Here is a 15,419-nt window from a genome sequence, read left to right as displayed (position 1 = left end):
CCCTCATCTGCTGTAACTTCCAGTTTCCGCGAGGGCGGGATACAGGGAGGGAAGGCCAGAAGAGAGGCGATCTGCGACTGCCGCTTTGAATGCAGGGGGCCCAGAGCCGAGGAGGCAGGCAGGTGAGACCGGGGACTGCAGCGCTGGTGGTCTGATTCCGGCGCCTGGCCCCCCTTGGAGGCCTGGGCCCGGGGAATTTTGCCCCCCCGCCCCCTCTCAGTGGCCCTGCCTTAGGCAGCATAAGGAGGAGGGGGCGGCTTGAGCAGCCGATCTCTTTGGCCTGGTGGGGCTTCAGTATCCCTGCCAGCAAAGGTATGATTTTTCTTCTGGTGAGAGGGGGTAAGAGGAAATGCATAGCCTCCCCCCAGTCAACCCCTGGGCCCCCCCCCCCCCCCCAAAATGGACTTCTGACTGTACCCCTGGACTGAACTAAAGCAAGATGGGATGTGATACATAATAGGAACGGGCGGAGTCCCTTGCAGGTTGCAACTGTTCATCTGAAACGTCAATGACGAAAAGAGTATAAGTCAATACCAGTGTAAGTCTTTATTGTTTTGAGCATAATTCAAGGGACAGCACAGTATAGCTTCTGGGTAGACTCCGACTACACAGTGTTCAGCACTATTTTATATACATTTGAAACAAAAGAACAAGAGAAGGTGTTTGACACAATGGTTTTTTACCAGTTACAGCATTCCAGAGAAAACAATCTGATTGGTTTTACCAATGGGTTGGGGCCTAACTCTTTACACGGTCTCTTTTCAGCACACAGTCTTGTCTTTGTCATAACTACTCTTTCACAAACACTTACATTGAATTCTGCACATACTAGCTTCTTTCAAAGCTATTTCATTTTCTTTATTTAATTCTTTAAAATATCTTAACCCTTTCATACAACTGAATGCTCATGAAGCTGGATCCCAACTGAAGCCCAAAGGAGGAGAACTTCCAGGTTAAAAAGTAAAAAAAAAAAAAACCTAAACCAATCTAAATGTGCAGACGTTTGTTCAAAGCAGCTTGTTTTAACACTATTTCAAAATACAGTCAGTCATACCAACCCCCTCCCCTGTCTACACATCAGATGCTTGAAGGTTTAGAACAAGCCATGCTTTCCCTTTTCTTCTTAATTATGGTGGCCACATCATTTTTAAGTTTGCTCATACAGGATTCAAATTGTTGCCAAAAGTCTTTGAATGCTTGTGACTGTTTCTCTATAAATATGTGCAGTAGTTGCAAGTTTTCTTCTTCCTATAAAAATGGATAAAATTACAAATATAGCATCAGACTGTGTATAGCATTTTATGCACTTGTTTTTCTATTTGACTTATCCAAGAAAACACACTTAACCAAGTTATTCAAAATCTACCATTTTTCAGACTATTTAAATGTATGGATTTGAAGAATAACCTATACAATGCACTCGGTGGGGCTGATATTCAGACCGCGGGAGTTAGCCCAGCTAACTCCCGTGGTCGGCGGTTAAACTGGAAATTCATTGTTTGGTCATATCCGGTGACTGTCATTGAATTTCCAGGGTTTTTTTTTGTCTCTATGCATATAGCCAGTTAAGCCGATATTCATCTCCTGAACTAAAGATAGAGCTGCTATTTATGGGGTCTATCTGGCCACTAAACTTAGCCAGTCAGCCAATGAATATTGGTGCTAACTGGCTATGTTGAATTACATAGGGGCCCTTTTACTAAGGCGCATACAAAAAATGGCCTGTGCTGGTGTAGGCACGTGTATTAGACGCGCGCAGGTCCATTTTTCAGCGCGCCTGTAATGCTGTTTACTCGGGCCTAAAAGTCTCTCTTATCAAAAAACTTCAAACAGCTCAGAATACTGCGGCTCGGCTCGTATGTAAAGCCCCTCGATTCACCAAGTCAGCTCCTCTTTTGATCAAACTGCATCGACTTTCAATAAATGCAAGAGTTGCCTTTAAAACTATGAGTACTTGTTTATCAAAATGTATTTGGTTTTACCTTACTATGGGCCCCTTTTACTAAGTGTTTGTAAGCCCAATGCGGTCTTAATGCTTGCTAAACAGGAAGTATCAGGCCAGCATCAGGCCTTAGAAGCACATGGTGTCAGGGGCATCCCAGGAGCAAAACTGACACAAGGACTCAACCACTGATAGAGATCATAATCTGCAACCCAGGAATTCACGCCTACCTTACCTACTGTTACAGCCCAACCTCCCCATCTGCTAGAGAAAGACAAATAGTTGTCATACCTACATAAGTACCGCCATACTGGGAAAAGACCAAGGGGCCATCAAGCCCAGCATCCTGTCTTCGACAGTGGCCAATCCAGGCTTCAAGAACCCGGCAACCCCCCCCCCCCCCAAAAAAAAAAAAAAAAAAAAAATTAATAATGTTCAATGGCCTTTTCCCTCAGGAATCTGTAACCTCACTGGAACAGTTCACAGTATCTATCTCCATCTGCTGGTTGGAAGGGGTCAAAACCCGGCGGCACTTCCCACCCATAGCACAGCCATTTCCTACAGGAAAGAGAGACTTCCCTTTTACCCGCTGCAGTAAAAGGGGCCTCAGAGCGCATGAAAAACACACCGCCAGCGCAGGCCCCCTTTTGCTGCAGCTTGATAAAAGGGGCCCTATATGCAAAACTTCTTAGAATTACCTTTACGTAATGCTCATGCAACATCAAGAGACTATCTTCTCCTCCATTTTCTGTGTTATAAAAATCTTTGTTACAGATCTATTCATGATGCAAGCTTCATATACCAAGCTACTAGGAAATGGAATTCCCTACCAAAGTCACTCAGATATGTTACTGGCTATTTGAAATTTCATATATTGTTGAATGCATTCTTATTTAGTGAATTCCTCGCCACTGTGATTGTTATTCTTTTAGGACCCTTTTTACAAAGCAGCAGTAAGCCCAACGCGGGCTTACCGCTCACTAAAAATGAACTACCGCTGGGTTACTGCAGCAGCCAGGCGGTAGTTCCCACCCCCAGCTCGCTGTCATATCTGGCGCTACAAGTACAGTATATATATTTATTTTTGTAGCGCCGGTGTGTACCCAGCGGTAATCGGGCAGTGCTGTGCGCTGCCCGGTTACCACCGGGTTAGCATGGGAGCCCTTACCGCCACCTCAATGGGTAGCAGTAAGGACACCCCCCCCCCCGAAATGGCCACGTGGCAAGTGCTTTACTTGCCACACAGCCATTTCCTGCAGAAAAGAAAGACCTACCTTTTACCCGGCTGCGGTAAAAGGGGGGGGCCTCAGCACACGTAAAAAAACACGCGTCTATGCCAGCGCAGGCCCCCTTTTGACTCAGCTTGGTAAAAGGGGTCCTAAGTTAATTTGTTATTTCAAAATGAGTCATCTTACTGCTTGGATGTTTTTACCTATTATTGTTTTGTATTTTTGTTATAGTTCTCTTATTGTAATTTGCTTTAAAAGTTTGATGTAAGCCACATTGAACTCAAACCTGTTTGGGATAATGTGGGGTACAAATGCCATAAATAAATAAATATATCTGCACTTGGCTTCTCAGCTATATGGCAAACTGTATTGTAGAAAAGCATTAGTATCGGATCTGTGTTATTTGAATGTTCTAATGTTTCATTAGTATTATGCCGACATTGTATTATATATCTATTTATGAATTTCAGTGCTGTTAAATATATGTATTTTTGATCTTGTTTCATGGTAGTCCTATTATTGGGTTTCAATTTGCTGGTTTCAAGTTTACCTCATTTATTGTATTTTTGTTTATACTTGGTCATTTTTGTGAATGCCCCAGACCCACCCATGCCCTTCCTATGGCCACTCCCTCTTTGAGTTGCACATGATCCAATTTAGGCACCAATTGTTACAGAATAGCAAGCAGCCAGACTGGCGCCAAAATCATATTAGTGCCAAATAAGTCCTTGCTGACTCCAATAATGACCTCATTATGGGCCCCTTTTACTAAGCGGCAGTAAGCCCAACGCGGGCTTACCACTTGCTATACCAGTTAACCAGATATCTTATCCAGTTATCATAGAGCTGCTCAGTTTCCAGTCAGTTAACCAGATAAATCATTTTGAATATTGACCCCAAGATATTTTTATAACTCAGCAAATTAATCTGGTATAGAGATATTTGGTATGACAGAATTTGACTACTGAAGTATAAAATTTGTAAATTTGGAGTGGAGGAGTGGCCTAGTGGTTAGGGTGGTGGACTTTAGTCCTGAGGAACTGAGTTCGATTCCCAGCACAGGCAGCTTCTTGTGACTCTGGGCAAGTCACTTAACCCTCCATTGCCCATGTAAGCCGCATTGAGCCTGCCATGAGTGGGAAAGCGCGGGGTACAAATGTAACAAAAATAAATAATAAAATAAAATTTGTAAATCAGTCCTTCAAAGATTAATGTTGAGAAGATGCCATGAAAAGTACATATGCAACTGGGAACTAGAGGTTTTTTTTTAGGGCTTCTTTTACAAAGTCACAAATGAGAGGAAGCCCATAGGAATTGAATGGGCTTCCTCTCCTCTCATTTGCCGCACAGAAATCGCTACTGCGGCTTTGTAAAATAAGTCCTTAATTTAGCCAAGCTAGTACTAATACCATTATTCAGAAGGGCCACTCCTGCCTCTGAAAAAATAAACAGTTTAGTTCCATCCTATTGCAAATGTACTCCAGATGGTAAAGGTGGCATATAGTATTAAAAAATGAAAATATCTGTTAAAAATAAAACCTATGCTATTTTTAATAGGACAAAAGAATTACCTTACAAGAACACGTGCTGGGTTTAGACATCTTTGAATAGCCTGATTATCACTTACTGGAGGTCTGCAGTATCTCAGCCTCAGAACATTTCCGCGGATTGTGTTCATACTCTGGTAGAAAACCTTGAGAGCTTTAGCAAAGTCAGCATCGTAGCTTGTTCGGCGATTGCAGGCCTGGCTGCTTTCCTTAGAGGAAAAGGGAGGCCGGCTATTTTTCTTAGCTAACCTTATACCACAAGGTGACTTGGTTAAGTTGTTGCTACCTTAAACAAAAGAAATTGCATATATCATCAATGGAGAATTAGTTTATTTTAATACTTGTTAGAAAGTTATTGTCATTTGAATTCAACGGGAAGGGGGGGGGGGGGGGGGGAAATAAATGCTCTCTTGGAGGGAAAACTTAAAACCAGAAAATCTATATTTTGATTCATCAGTTTGACTCCAATATATACTTCACTGTCCCCCATTTTTCCTCCCTCTTTCCACCCTCAGCTCATAGTTTCCTTTTGAGAACCATGAGTAAGCTTATCTGCAGACTTTGCAACTTTGTGGGCTGTTTTGAACATTACCTCCTTTATGCAAATTAGATGACAAAAATAGTTTTCCTTCAAATTTCTTGTCACACTATGAAAAGAAAATATGTATGTTCTGTTCAAATACAGTGATAGAAAATTTACTTATAATAAGTGTTTGTTTTCATTTAGAAAAAAAAAACCTGTTCTAAACTCAGTTCTTGGGACACACCAAGCCAGTCTGTTTTTCAGGATATTGATTTTATTCTTTCACGCTATTTTCTATAAGTGTATAGTAGTCACCTATTGCTTTCACACTGACTCTTTTACTGTCACATATCACAGATGGTTCTGTTTTTTTTTTTATTTCTTATGGGTTGCATTCTGCACAATGTCTTTTTGATATATCTTTTATATATATATATTACTTACATGATTTGTTATTAGTGTTGTTTATATTATGTCATATTTATTTATGAAGACCTCTGACGAAAGCCTGCGTGCTGAAACACAGCCCATGTTGGATATATCTTGTCAGCGCACCCTGTATACTGCATCTGATGAATAAAATTTGTCATTGGCCATCTTGGAACTAATTTGTGGGGACTTTCACTTTTCTGTTTGCTCAATTGCACTAAACTAGCACAGAGAAAAACTAAATTTACGTTAATGAATCCTGCAAACTTAAAATTATTTATCGAGGAGATACCAGCTGGAGCCCAAGAAGCCAACACTTTTATGTAAGAAAAAAGTCTTTGGGACATAGCAGAGGTGAATGGCATGAAAACCTGAGAAACAGCCTCAGAGGGTTAATCCTTGCAAATGAAAGAACACAGCATTGTTGCAGGCTGAGGAGCCTTTTGCTAGATCTCTGCATGGTGTTGCGGTCCCCTGGCTATTTGAGTATGGATGGACAGTGCTTCATACTTCCGATTTATTTTCTCTGTGGAGACTATTGCTAAATTTCCTTTTTCTTTCTGTCTCAATAAGAGAACTTTACATTGCAGACCGGCGCTAATGAATTGCTACAGTTCTCTAATGCTGATGATTGCGACTGTTTGTATCACCCTCTTGAGGGAGGGAGCACAGAGTTATCTGAGGACAAGCAGGCGTAATATTCTCACGTGGGTGACATCATCCACAGAGTCCGGTATGGGCAATGCCAAGTGCACTCTCACTTTAAATCTTCAAGGCAGTGCCCCCAACGTACATGCGTGGGTGCCTTCCCGTCTGATGCTCGAGCGCGGGACCAGCAGTCTATTGTTTTCCATGGAGCAGAGAGGTTGTTTATTTTTAAATCTCTACAAAATAGGGAAATTAGCGCGTAGCTATTATGGGACAAAGAGGAAAATGTGCCTTTTTACTGGAAATACTAAAAGTGGGGCCACATTTTAGCGCTGCTTGGTAAAAAGGCCCCAAAATTTCCAGACAACAAGGGGAGGGAAAATTATTTTATTTTCAGATTAGTAATGTACAGGAGAAAATATATCTCTATTTCTTTGGTGTTGCACTACACACAGAGTCTGGCATCTAAGGATTTTAGTATAATTTTTGTACATTAGTACTTTTAGTTTGTGGTCACCTATCCTATATTTGAGGAGGAGCTATCTGTGCCCTGTATGTGTGATGGAGGCTAGGTTTTCTGGTGGAGATGGATGTTGGCCTCCGTTGGTTGGTCTTGTGGCTCCACATAAGAAGATACTTCAGCTCTCCTTCGGGACCTTTTGGACCCAAAGTGGCCCCTACTTAAAAGTTAGTGAAGACAGATGGTTAAAGTGGTTCTCTGAGCTTCCCAATGAGCAGAGCTAACCATTGAGCCACCTTATTATACTACTAGGTACTCCCAAGAAACAACTTCATTCAAATTCAGAATGAAATTATCATGGCAGACCGTATTTGGAATAACTTAACTCATCTAAGCACCGAAATAATAGCTCACACACTCAGAAGATTCTACTCTCACTGCCAACTAGACACCTGCCCCAACTATATAATGAACCCCCCCCCCCCCCCAATCAATACGTCACAGAACTCACAGACCACCTTAATTATCTATTCAAAAGAGGCCTATTCCCACAGAACAGAGGAAATATCCTACTAACTCCCATCCCAAAATACACCAAACAAAATGTAGAAGACACCTCGAATTATAGACCGATAGCATCCATAACCCTAACAACCAAATTGACAGAAGGCATAGACGCTAAACAACTAACAGAATACCTCACTGATTTCAACATACTGCACGAATCTCAATTTGGCTTCAGACCTCAGCACAGTACAGAAACAATACTAACCACACTCCTGACCAGATTCAGCAGGAAATAAAAAAGGGGTAAAAACATCCTCCTACTCCAATTTGACCTATCAAGCACATTCGATATGGTTGACCACCATATACTACTGAGAATCCTCGACAAGATAGGAATTACAGGAAAAGTACTCTCCTGGATCAAGGGATTTCTGACATCCAGAACATACCAAGTCAAATCAAACTCAGATATATCTCCACCTTGGAAAGCGGAATGTGGAGTACCACAAGGATCACCGCTCTCACCTATATTATTCAACCTAATGATGACACCACTGGCTAAATCTCTATCCAAACAAGGCCTCAATCCATTTCTCTATGCAGATGACATCACCATCTATATTCCCTTCAAACAGAACCCCACAGAAATCACCAAGGAAATAATAAACAGCATGAACATCAAGGAATCCTGGGCATCGGCATTCAAGTTAAAACTCAATAGAGATAAACCCAATGAGGGGCATAATCGAATGGCGCTGGCCAAATAGATGGCCGGCCATCTCGGGGGCCGGCTCCACAAGGGGGAGAGCCAACCGTATTTTCAAAATACGGTTGGGGCCAGCTAAATCGATTGCTGGCTTCGTATTTCAGCCATAATGGAAACCGGGCCCAGCCATTTCAAACCCGGTGAAATGCAAGGCATTTGGTCATGGGAGGAGCCAGCATTTACTGGCCCCCCTCACATGCCAGGACACCAACTGGGCACCCTAGGGGGCACTTCTAGAAATTAAAAAAACAAAATAAAAATAGCTCCCAGGTGCATAGCTCCCTTACCTTGGGTACTGAGCCCCCCCAAATCCCTGCCAAACCCCACTCCCCACAACTCTACACCACTACCATAGCCCTAAGGGGTGAAAGGGGGGCACCTACATGTGGGTACAGTGGGTTCTGGGGGTTTTGGAGGGCTCAACATTAACCACCACAAGTGGAACAGGTAGGGGGGGGGGGGAAGAGCCTGGGTCCACCTGCCTGAAGTGCACTGCACCCACTAAATACTGCTCCAGGGACCTGCATACTGCTGTCAGGGAGCTGGGTATGACATTTCAGGCTGACATATAGGCTGGCAAAACACTTTTTGTTTTACATTTTTTTTGGGTGGAAGGGGGTTGGTGACCACTGGGGGAGTAAGGGGAGGTCATCCCCGTTCCCTCCGGTGGTCATCTGGTCAATTGGGGCACTTTTTGTGACTTAGACCTAAAATAAATGGACCAAGTGCAGCCGGCGAAATGCTCATCTGAGCAGGCCATCTTTTTTCCATTATGGGGTGAAGCTGGCTAGCTCATAACCACGCCCACGTCCCGTCCCCCATCCCGCCTTCTGTACCCTCCCTTGAAGGTTGGTTGGCTCCGCTATAAAAAGCAGTTGGGGACAGCTAAAATCGGCTTTTGATTATACTGATTTGGCCGGGATCAGGAGATCGCCGGCCATCTCCTGATTTGTGTCGGAAGATGGCCAGCGATCTCTTTTGAAAATAAGCTCAATAGTCTTATTCTCTCGTCCCAATACAATAATGTTCCCCCCTCGGCAATTAACGCACAGGGTTCATCCCTCCCAATCTCAGACCACTTGAAAATCTTAGGAATAACAATTGACCGCAACCTAACGCTAGAAAGCCAAGCTAAGAATACGACCAAGAAAATGTTCCACACTATGTGGAAGCTCAAACGTATAAAACCTTACTTTCCCAGGGATTCATTCCGCAACATGATCCAAACCATGGTGCTAACCCATGTAGTCTACTGCAATAGCATTTACGTAGCTGCAAAGATCAAATCGTATGAAAATTACAGACAGCACAAAACACGGCTGCCAGACTCATCTTCGGAAAAACACGCTTTGAAATCGTGAAACCCCTCCTAAGAAGCTTACATTGGTTTCCTATTAATGCTCGCATAACATTCAAAATATGCTCAATAGTCCACAGAATCTACGGACTCGCACCAGATTACATGACGAAACTTATCGATCTACCATTAAGAAACGTGACGAGAATAGCAAGAACCTACCTAACTCTTCACTACCACAATTGCAAAGGTATAAAATACAAATCTTCACATGCCACCAGCCTCTCCTTTATAGGCACACAACTAAGGAACTCACTACCCAAGGACTTGAAACTCACAGAAAACTACCTACAATTCAGAAAAGACCTGAAAACACATCTTTTCAAGAAGTGTTTCCCCCCTGGATCTGCCTAATCCCACACCAACATACGTCACGAAAAGTTCAGAAATGGAAAACAATAATATTAACCTCTCTCAGAATATGCTAATATATCAACCTAAGCGTTTATTGTACTTCTGTATTATGTACTAGACTTCTACAAATCTAAATTTTGTATCTGCCTTTTTAGCAATATGTAAGCCACATTGAACCTGCCATATGGTGGGAAAATGTGGGATACAAATGCAATAAATAAATAAATTACATCAGCATTTAATTGAACTAATTTGCTATAATCTATAGCTGTTTTCAGCACGTTCAAAATATATTGTGTTTCAGTTTTGAAAGAAGGGTACCACTGAAACCTAACTAGTTTACCTTTTAAATTTACTTACTTTCAGGTTCTCCTGTGTGAAATTTCTTCAGTGTATCCTTCAGAAATACATTCTCTTCTCTTAGAGCTCGGTTAATGTCTCTGAGAAGCTCAGTCTCTTGTTCTAACTTCAACAGCTTATGGTACAGCTCAGAAAGCAGTCTGTCTGTGTTCTACAAAACAATGCAGGTATAAACTTTAGGACTAAATAACAATCTCAAGGTCTGTGGAACAGAAACTTCAAAATTACTGACAAGGGCATTGAATTTCTTTTTGTTCTTTATGTTTTATCATTTTTTTCATTCATTGATTGATTTTAGGATTCATTATAAGCATTATACCATTTTAGTTTTTGTGGAAGCGCAGTGGTCCAAGCTGAAAACTGCTATAAATATGGCAACTGATCTTTACGCAAGGAAAGTAAACAAAAACAAGAGAAACAGGAAGCCTATATGGTTCTCCAAACAAGTGGCTGAAATAAATAAGGGCAAAAGAGGCTTCATTCAAGAAATACAGAAGAATGCAAAGAGAGGATCACGGAAAAGATTACCAGATTAAACTCAAAAGAAGTGAAGAGGGAAATACGGCTAGGGAAAGCGCAGGTGGAAGAAAAAAAAATGGCTAAAGATGTAAAGAGAGGTGACAAAACCTTTTTTAGATATATTGGGGAAAGCAGAAACAATAGGAATGGAATTGCAAGACTGAAAGATACTGAGAATAGCTATGTGGAGAGCAATGAAGATAAAGCAAATGTGCTAAACAAATACTTCGGTGTTCACAGAAGAAAATCCTGGAGAAAGACCCTGGTCGTCTGCCGAGGGTATATCTGTGAATGGAGTGGATAAAGTGTCATTCACAGAAGAAAGCGTTTATAAACGGCTTAAAAATCTGAAAGTGGATAAAGCTATGGGGCCGGATGGGATACATCCAGGATACTGAGGGAGCTCAGAAAAGTCCCGGTGGGACCTCTTAAGGATTTATTTAATAGATCTTTGGAGACGGGAGAGATTCCGCAGGATTGGAGACGAGCTGCTGTGGTCCCTCTTCACAAAAGTGGAAACAGGGAAGAAGTGGGAAACTACAGGCCAGTAAGCCTCACGTTGGTGGTAGGAAAAATAATGGAATTGCTGCTGAAGGAAAGGATAATTGACTTTCTAGAAGCCAATGGGTTACAGGATCCGCGGTAACATAGCTTTACCAAAGGAAAATCCTGCCAAACGAATCTGATTGACTTCTTCGACTGGGTGACCAAAGAACTGGATGAAGGATGTGCGATAGATGTGATTTATTTGGATTTCAGCAAAGCCTTTGATATGGTCCCTCACAGAAGATTCGTGAATAAGCTGAGAGGGCTGAACTTAGGACCCAAAGTGGTGAACTGGATTGAAAACTGGTTGACCGACAGACAGCAGAGGGTGGTGGTAAATGGAATCGGCTCGGAGGAAAGGAAGGTGAGTGGTGGAGTGTCTCGGGGGGGGGGGGCGGTGCTGTAGTTGTTTCTGTTTAATGTATTTCTCAGAGACATTGTTGAAGGGTTAGAAGAAAAGGTTTGCCTTTTTGCGTATGACATGAAGATAGCCCTAGAGTGGATACCCTGAAGGGAGTAGAAACCATGAGAAGGGATCTCCAAACATTAGAAGAATGGTTGAGGGTCTGGCAGTTAAAATTTAATGATATCTCTATAAAATATATTGGGCTATCAACTAACCCAGTTTCTAATTTATCTATATTGCAACCACAATCCAGAAACCTCTCTACATTTTTTTTAATATACGTAAGTACCATAAAAAACTTAAATTATTTAATATAAGTTACTTACGTATATTAAAAAAAAACTACAGAGGTTTCTGGATGTGGTTGCAGTTAAATTTAATGCCAAGAAGTGTAGAATGTTGCACTTGTGGTGCAGAAATACAAAAGAGATGTACTGGATAGGAGGGGAGAAATTGGTACGCTTGGGGTGATGGTGTCTGAAGATCTCAAAGTGAAGAAACAGTGCCACAAGGCAGTGGCCGTGGCCAGAAGGATGCTGGGCTGCATAGAGAGGGGTATAACCAGCAGAAGAAGGAGGTGTTGATGCCCCTGTACAAGTCGTTGGTGAAGGACGGCCAAGTGTTAGGCGCCTTTGCTATGCCTTCGTCCCTGTGACGGGCAGTTGAGGATGTCCAAAATGTGGATGTTTCTGTGAGAAGAACATCCATGCCTTTGCTATGCCTCCGACACCCCCTTTATTTATTTATTTATTTGGATTTTGGATCACAAGTGACAGCAGTGGGATTTGAACCAGCCACCTCTGGATTGCAAGACCAGTGCTCTAACCACTAGGCCACTCCTGTCCCTTGAAATTTGGCCGTCCCTGTGGGGGGGGGCAGTTCAGGGCATCCAAAATGTTTGAAAGAAGGATGTCTACGCCTCCGCTGACACACACACATCTTCCCCCACCCAGGGACCTGCATACTGCTGCGATGGACCTGAGTATGATATTTGAGGCTGGCAAAAAAAGTTTTAAAAGTTTTTTTTTTCAGGGTTGGAGGGGGTTATTCACCACTGGGGGAGTCAGGGGAGGTCATCCCCGATTCCCTCCGGTGGTCATCTGGTCAGTTCGGGCACCTTTTTGAGGCTTGGTCGTAAGAAAAAATGGACCAAGTAAAGTCGGCCAAGTGCTCGTCAGGGACGCTCTTCTTTTTTCCATTATCGCTCGAGGATGCCCATCTGTTAGGCATGCCCCAGTCCCGCCCTCACTACGCCTCTGACACGCCTCTGGGAACTTTGGTCGTCCCCATGAAGGGAAGCAGTTGGGGACACCCAAAATCGGCTTTCGATTATGCTCGATTATGCCGATTTGGGCGACCCTGAGAGAAGGACGCCCATCTCCCGATTTGTGTCGAAAGATGGGCACCCTTCTCTTTCGAAAATAAGCCTGATATTGACCTAAACATGGAGGAAAAGAGAAACAAGGGTGATATGATACAGACATTCAAATATTTGAAATGTATTAATCTGCAAATAAACCTTTTCCAGAGATGGGAAGGTGGTAGAACCAGAGGGCATAAATTGAGGTTGAAAGGGGACCAATTCAGGAATATGTCAGGAAAGTATTTTTCACCAAGAGGATGGTAGTAGATACTGGAATGCCCTCCTGCGGGAGGTGGTAGAAGATGAAAACAGTAACAGAATTCAAAAATGCGTGGGACAAATACAAGGGAATCCTGTTTAGAAGGATAAAATCCAAAGAAGCTTAGTGGAGATTAGGTAGGAAAGCCAGTGCTGGGCAGAATTCTATGGTCTGTGCCCTGATCAAGGCTGAATAGATTTGGACGGGATAGAGTGGAGCTATTCAGGGGCTTTGACAACACTTCAGAAATGTTAGAACAAGGCCAGTGCTGGGCAGACTCATTAAAAATATGATGTATCACTTCGTACTATATGTAATGAGTTTATCTTATTGGACAGACTGGATGGACCATACAGATCTTTATCTGCTGTCATCTACTATGTTACTATGATGTTTTAAAATTCTTTGCATACTGGTTGATGTTCTTAATATTTAGACCCCTGATGCAGGCAGTTTTGCCGAAACACGGACCGTGTTTGGTCCTGTCCAATAAAATTTGAGTTGACGCCCCCTATCTTGAAGGCTCCTTATACTTTTGTTTCTTTACTCCTGTGTGAGTGTACTTTGGTTTCCCTTTCTGATGTCCTCCTTATGCTGTTTGTCCACAGTGTGCTCAAATCACAAAGGGATGTGTTGGGGGCATATTAAGGGTGGGATTAGGGCGTTCCTAACACTTGGACATTTTTCTGTCATAATGGAACAAAATAAAAATGTCCAGGACTAAAACTAAGATGTTTTGAACTACACCTGTTTTAATATTGACTAAGCCACAAAAAAGTACCCTAAATGACCAATGACCACTGGATGAATAAAAGAATGACCCCCCCCCCTCACCACCCAAAGATATGAAAGAAACAGAACATACCAGCCTCTATGACAGCCTCAAATGTTATAGCCAGTCCTATTAGAGCAGCATGCAGGTCTCTGGAGTAGCCTAGTAGTCGGTGCAGTGCATTGTAGAGAAGGGGACCCAGGCCCATATCACACTCTGACCTACTTTACCCACATATAGGTGACACCTGCAGCCATAAGGGCTATCATAGTGGTGTATAGTTGGGTACATCAAGTTTTAAGTGGGTTTTGGAGGGCTCACATACAACTATAACCACTACCTTCAGGAATCTCCAAGCTGTCGACCCCCCTACCCTATCCTCTCACATCTCCAATCTCTTCCCGTCCATCTCGTCTTCTGAATCTGTTGACACGGCTGTCTCTACCTACAATGAAATTCTCTCCACTGCTCTGGACACCCTAGCACCATCTGTCTCTCGCCCCACTAAGCGCATTAATCCTCAGCTCTGGTTAACCCCATGCATCCGTTACCTTCGCTCCTGCACCCGATCTGCTGAATGACTCTGGAGGAAATCTCGCACCCTGTCAGAATTCACCCATTACAAATTCATGCTATCCTCCTTCCAGTCCTCCCTATTCCTTGCCAAACAGGAATATTATTCTCAATTAACCAACTCTCTTGGCTCCAACCCTCGTTGCCTCTTCGCAACCCTCAACTCTCTACTTAAAGAGCCCTCCGCTCCCACCCCCCTCACTCTCTCCTCAAACATTAGCTGACTACTTCCGCGACAAAGTGCAGAAGATCAACCTTGAATTCACCTCCAAGCCTTCTCCTCCCTGTGACTTCTTAACCCACTCCCTCAACCAACCTAACCTATCCTCCCTCTCCTCCTTCCCTGAGATCACCGAAGAGGAAACTGCTCGCCTTCTTTCTTCCTCTAAGTGCACCACCTGTTCCTCTGACCCCATTCCCACCAATCTGCTTACCAACCTCTCTCCTACAGTTAACCCCTCAATCTGTCACATCCTCAACCTCTCTCTCTCCACTGCTACTGTCCCTGACACCTTCAAGCACGCTGTAGTCACTCCACTTCTTAAAAAACCATCACTTGACCCCACCTGTCCCTCCAATTACCGCCCCATCTCCCTGCTACCCTTCCTCTCCAAATTACTTGAACGCGCTGTCCACAGCCGCTGCCTTGATTTCCTCTCCTCTCAGGCCATCCTTGATCCGCTTCAATCCGGCTTTCGCCCACTACACTCAACAGAAACAGCTCTCTCCAAAGTCTGCAACGACCTGTTCCTTGCCAAATCCAAAGGTCACTACTCCATCCTTATCCTCCTCGACTTATCTGCCGCCTTCGACACCGTCAATCATAATTTACTTCTTGACACACTGTCCTCATTTGGAT

At 43.1% G+C, this 15,419-nt stretch overlaps 1 protein-coding gene across 1 annotated transcript in view; it reads right to left on the bottom strand.

Annotated features, from left to right (window-relative positions):
* Positions 1–575: 575 nt before the first annotated feature.
* The window catches only part of LOC115464263 (kinesin-like protein KIF28P), a 112,411-nt gene continuing 97,567 nt past the window's right edge, over positions 576–15,419 (bottom strand). The window contains exons 21-23 of the mRNA XM_030194662.1: positions 10,123–10,273; positions 4,799–5,004; positions 576–1,248 (exon numbers count right to left, since the gene is read on the bottom strand). Of these exons, the coding sequence (XP_030050522.1) occupies positions 1,078–1,248; positions 4,799–5,004; positions 10,123–10,273 (528 nt within the window). The 3' untranslated portion in view covers positions 576–1,077. The remainder of the gene's footprint in view (positions 1,249–4,798; positions 5,005–10,122; positions 10,274–15,419) is intronic.

The sequence above is a fragment of the Microcaecilia unicolor genome, chromosome 3 (genome assembly GCF_901765095.1).
Source record: "Microcaecilia unicolor chromosome 3, aMicUni1.1, whole genome shotgun sequence".
Classification (NCBI taxonomy): Eukaryota; Metazoa; Chordata; class Amphibia; order Gymnophiona; family Siphonopidae; genus Microcaecilia; species Microcaecilia unicolor.
This window is presented reverse-complemented; position numbering and strand designations above follow the sequence as displayed.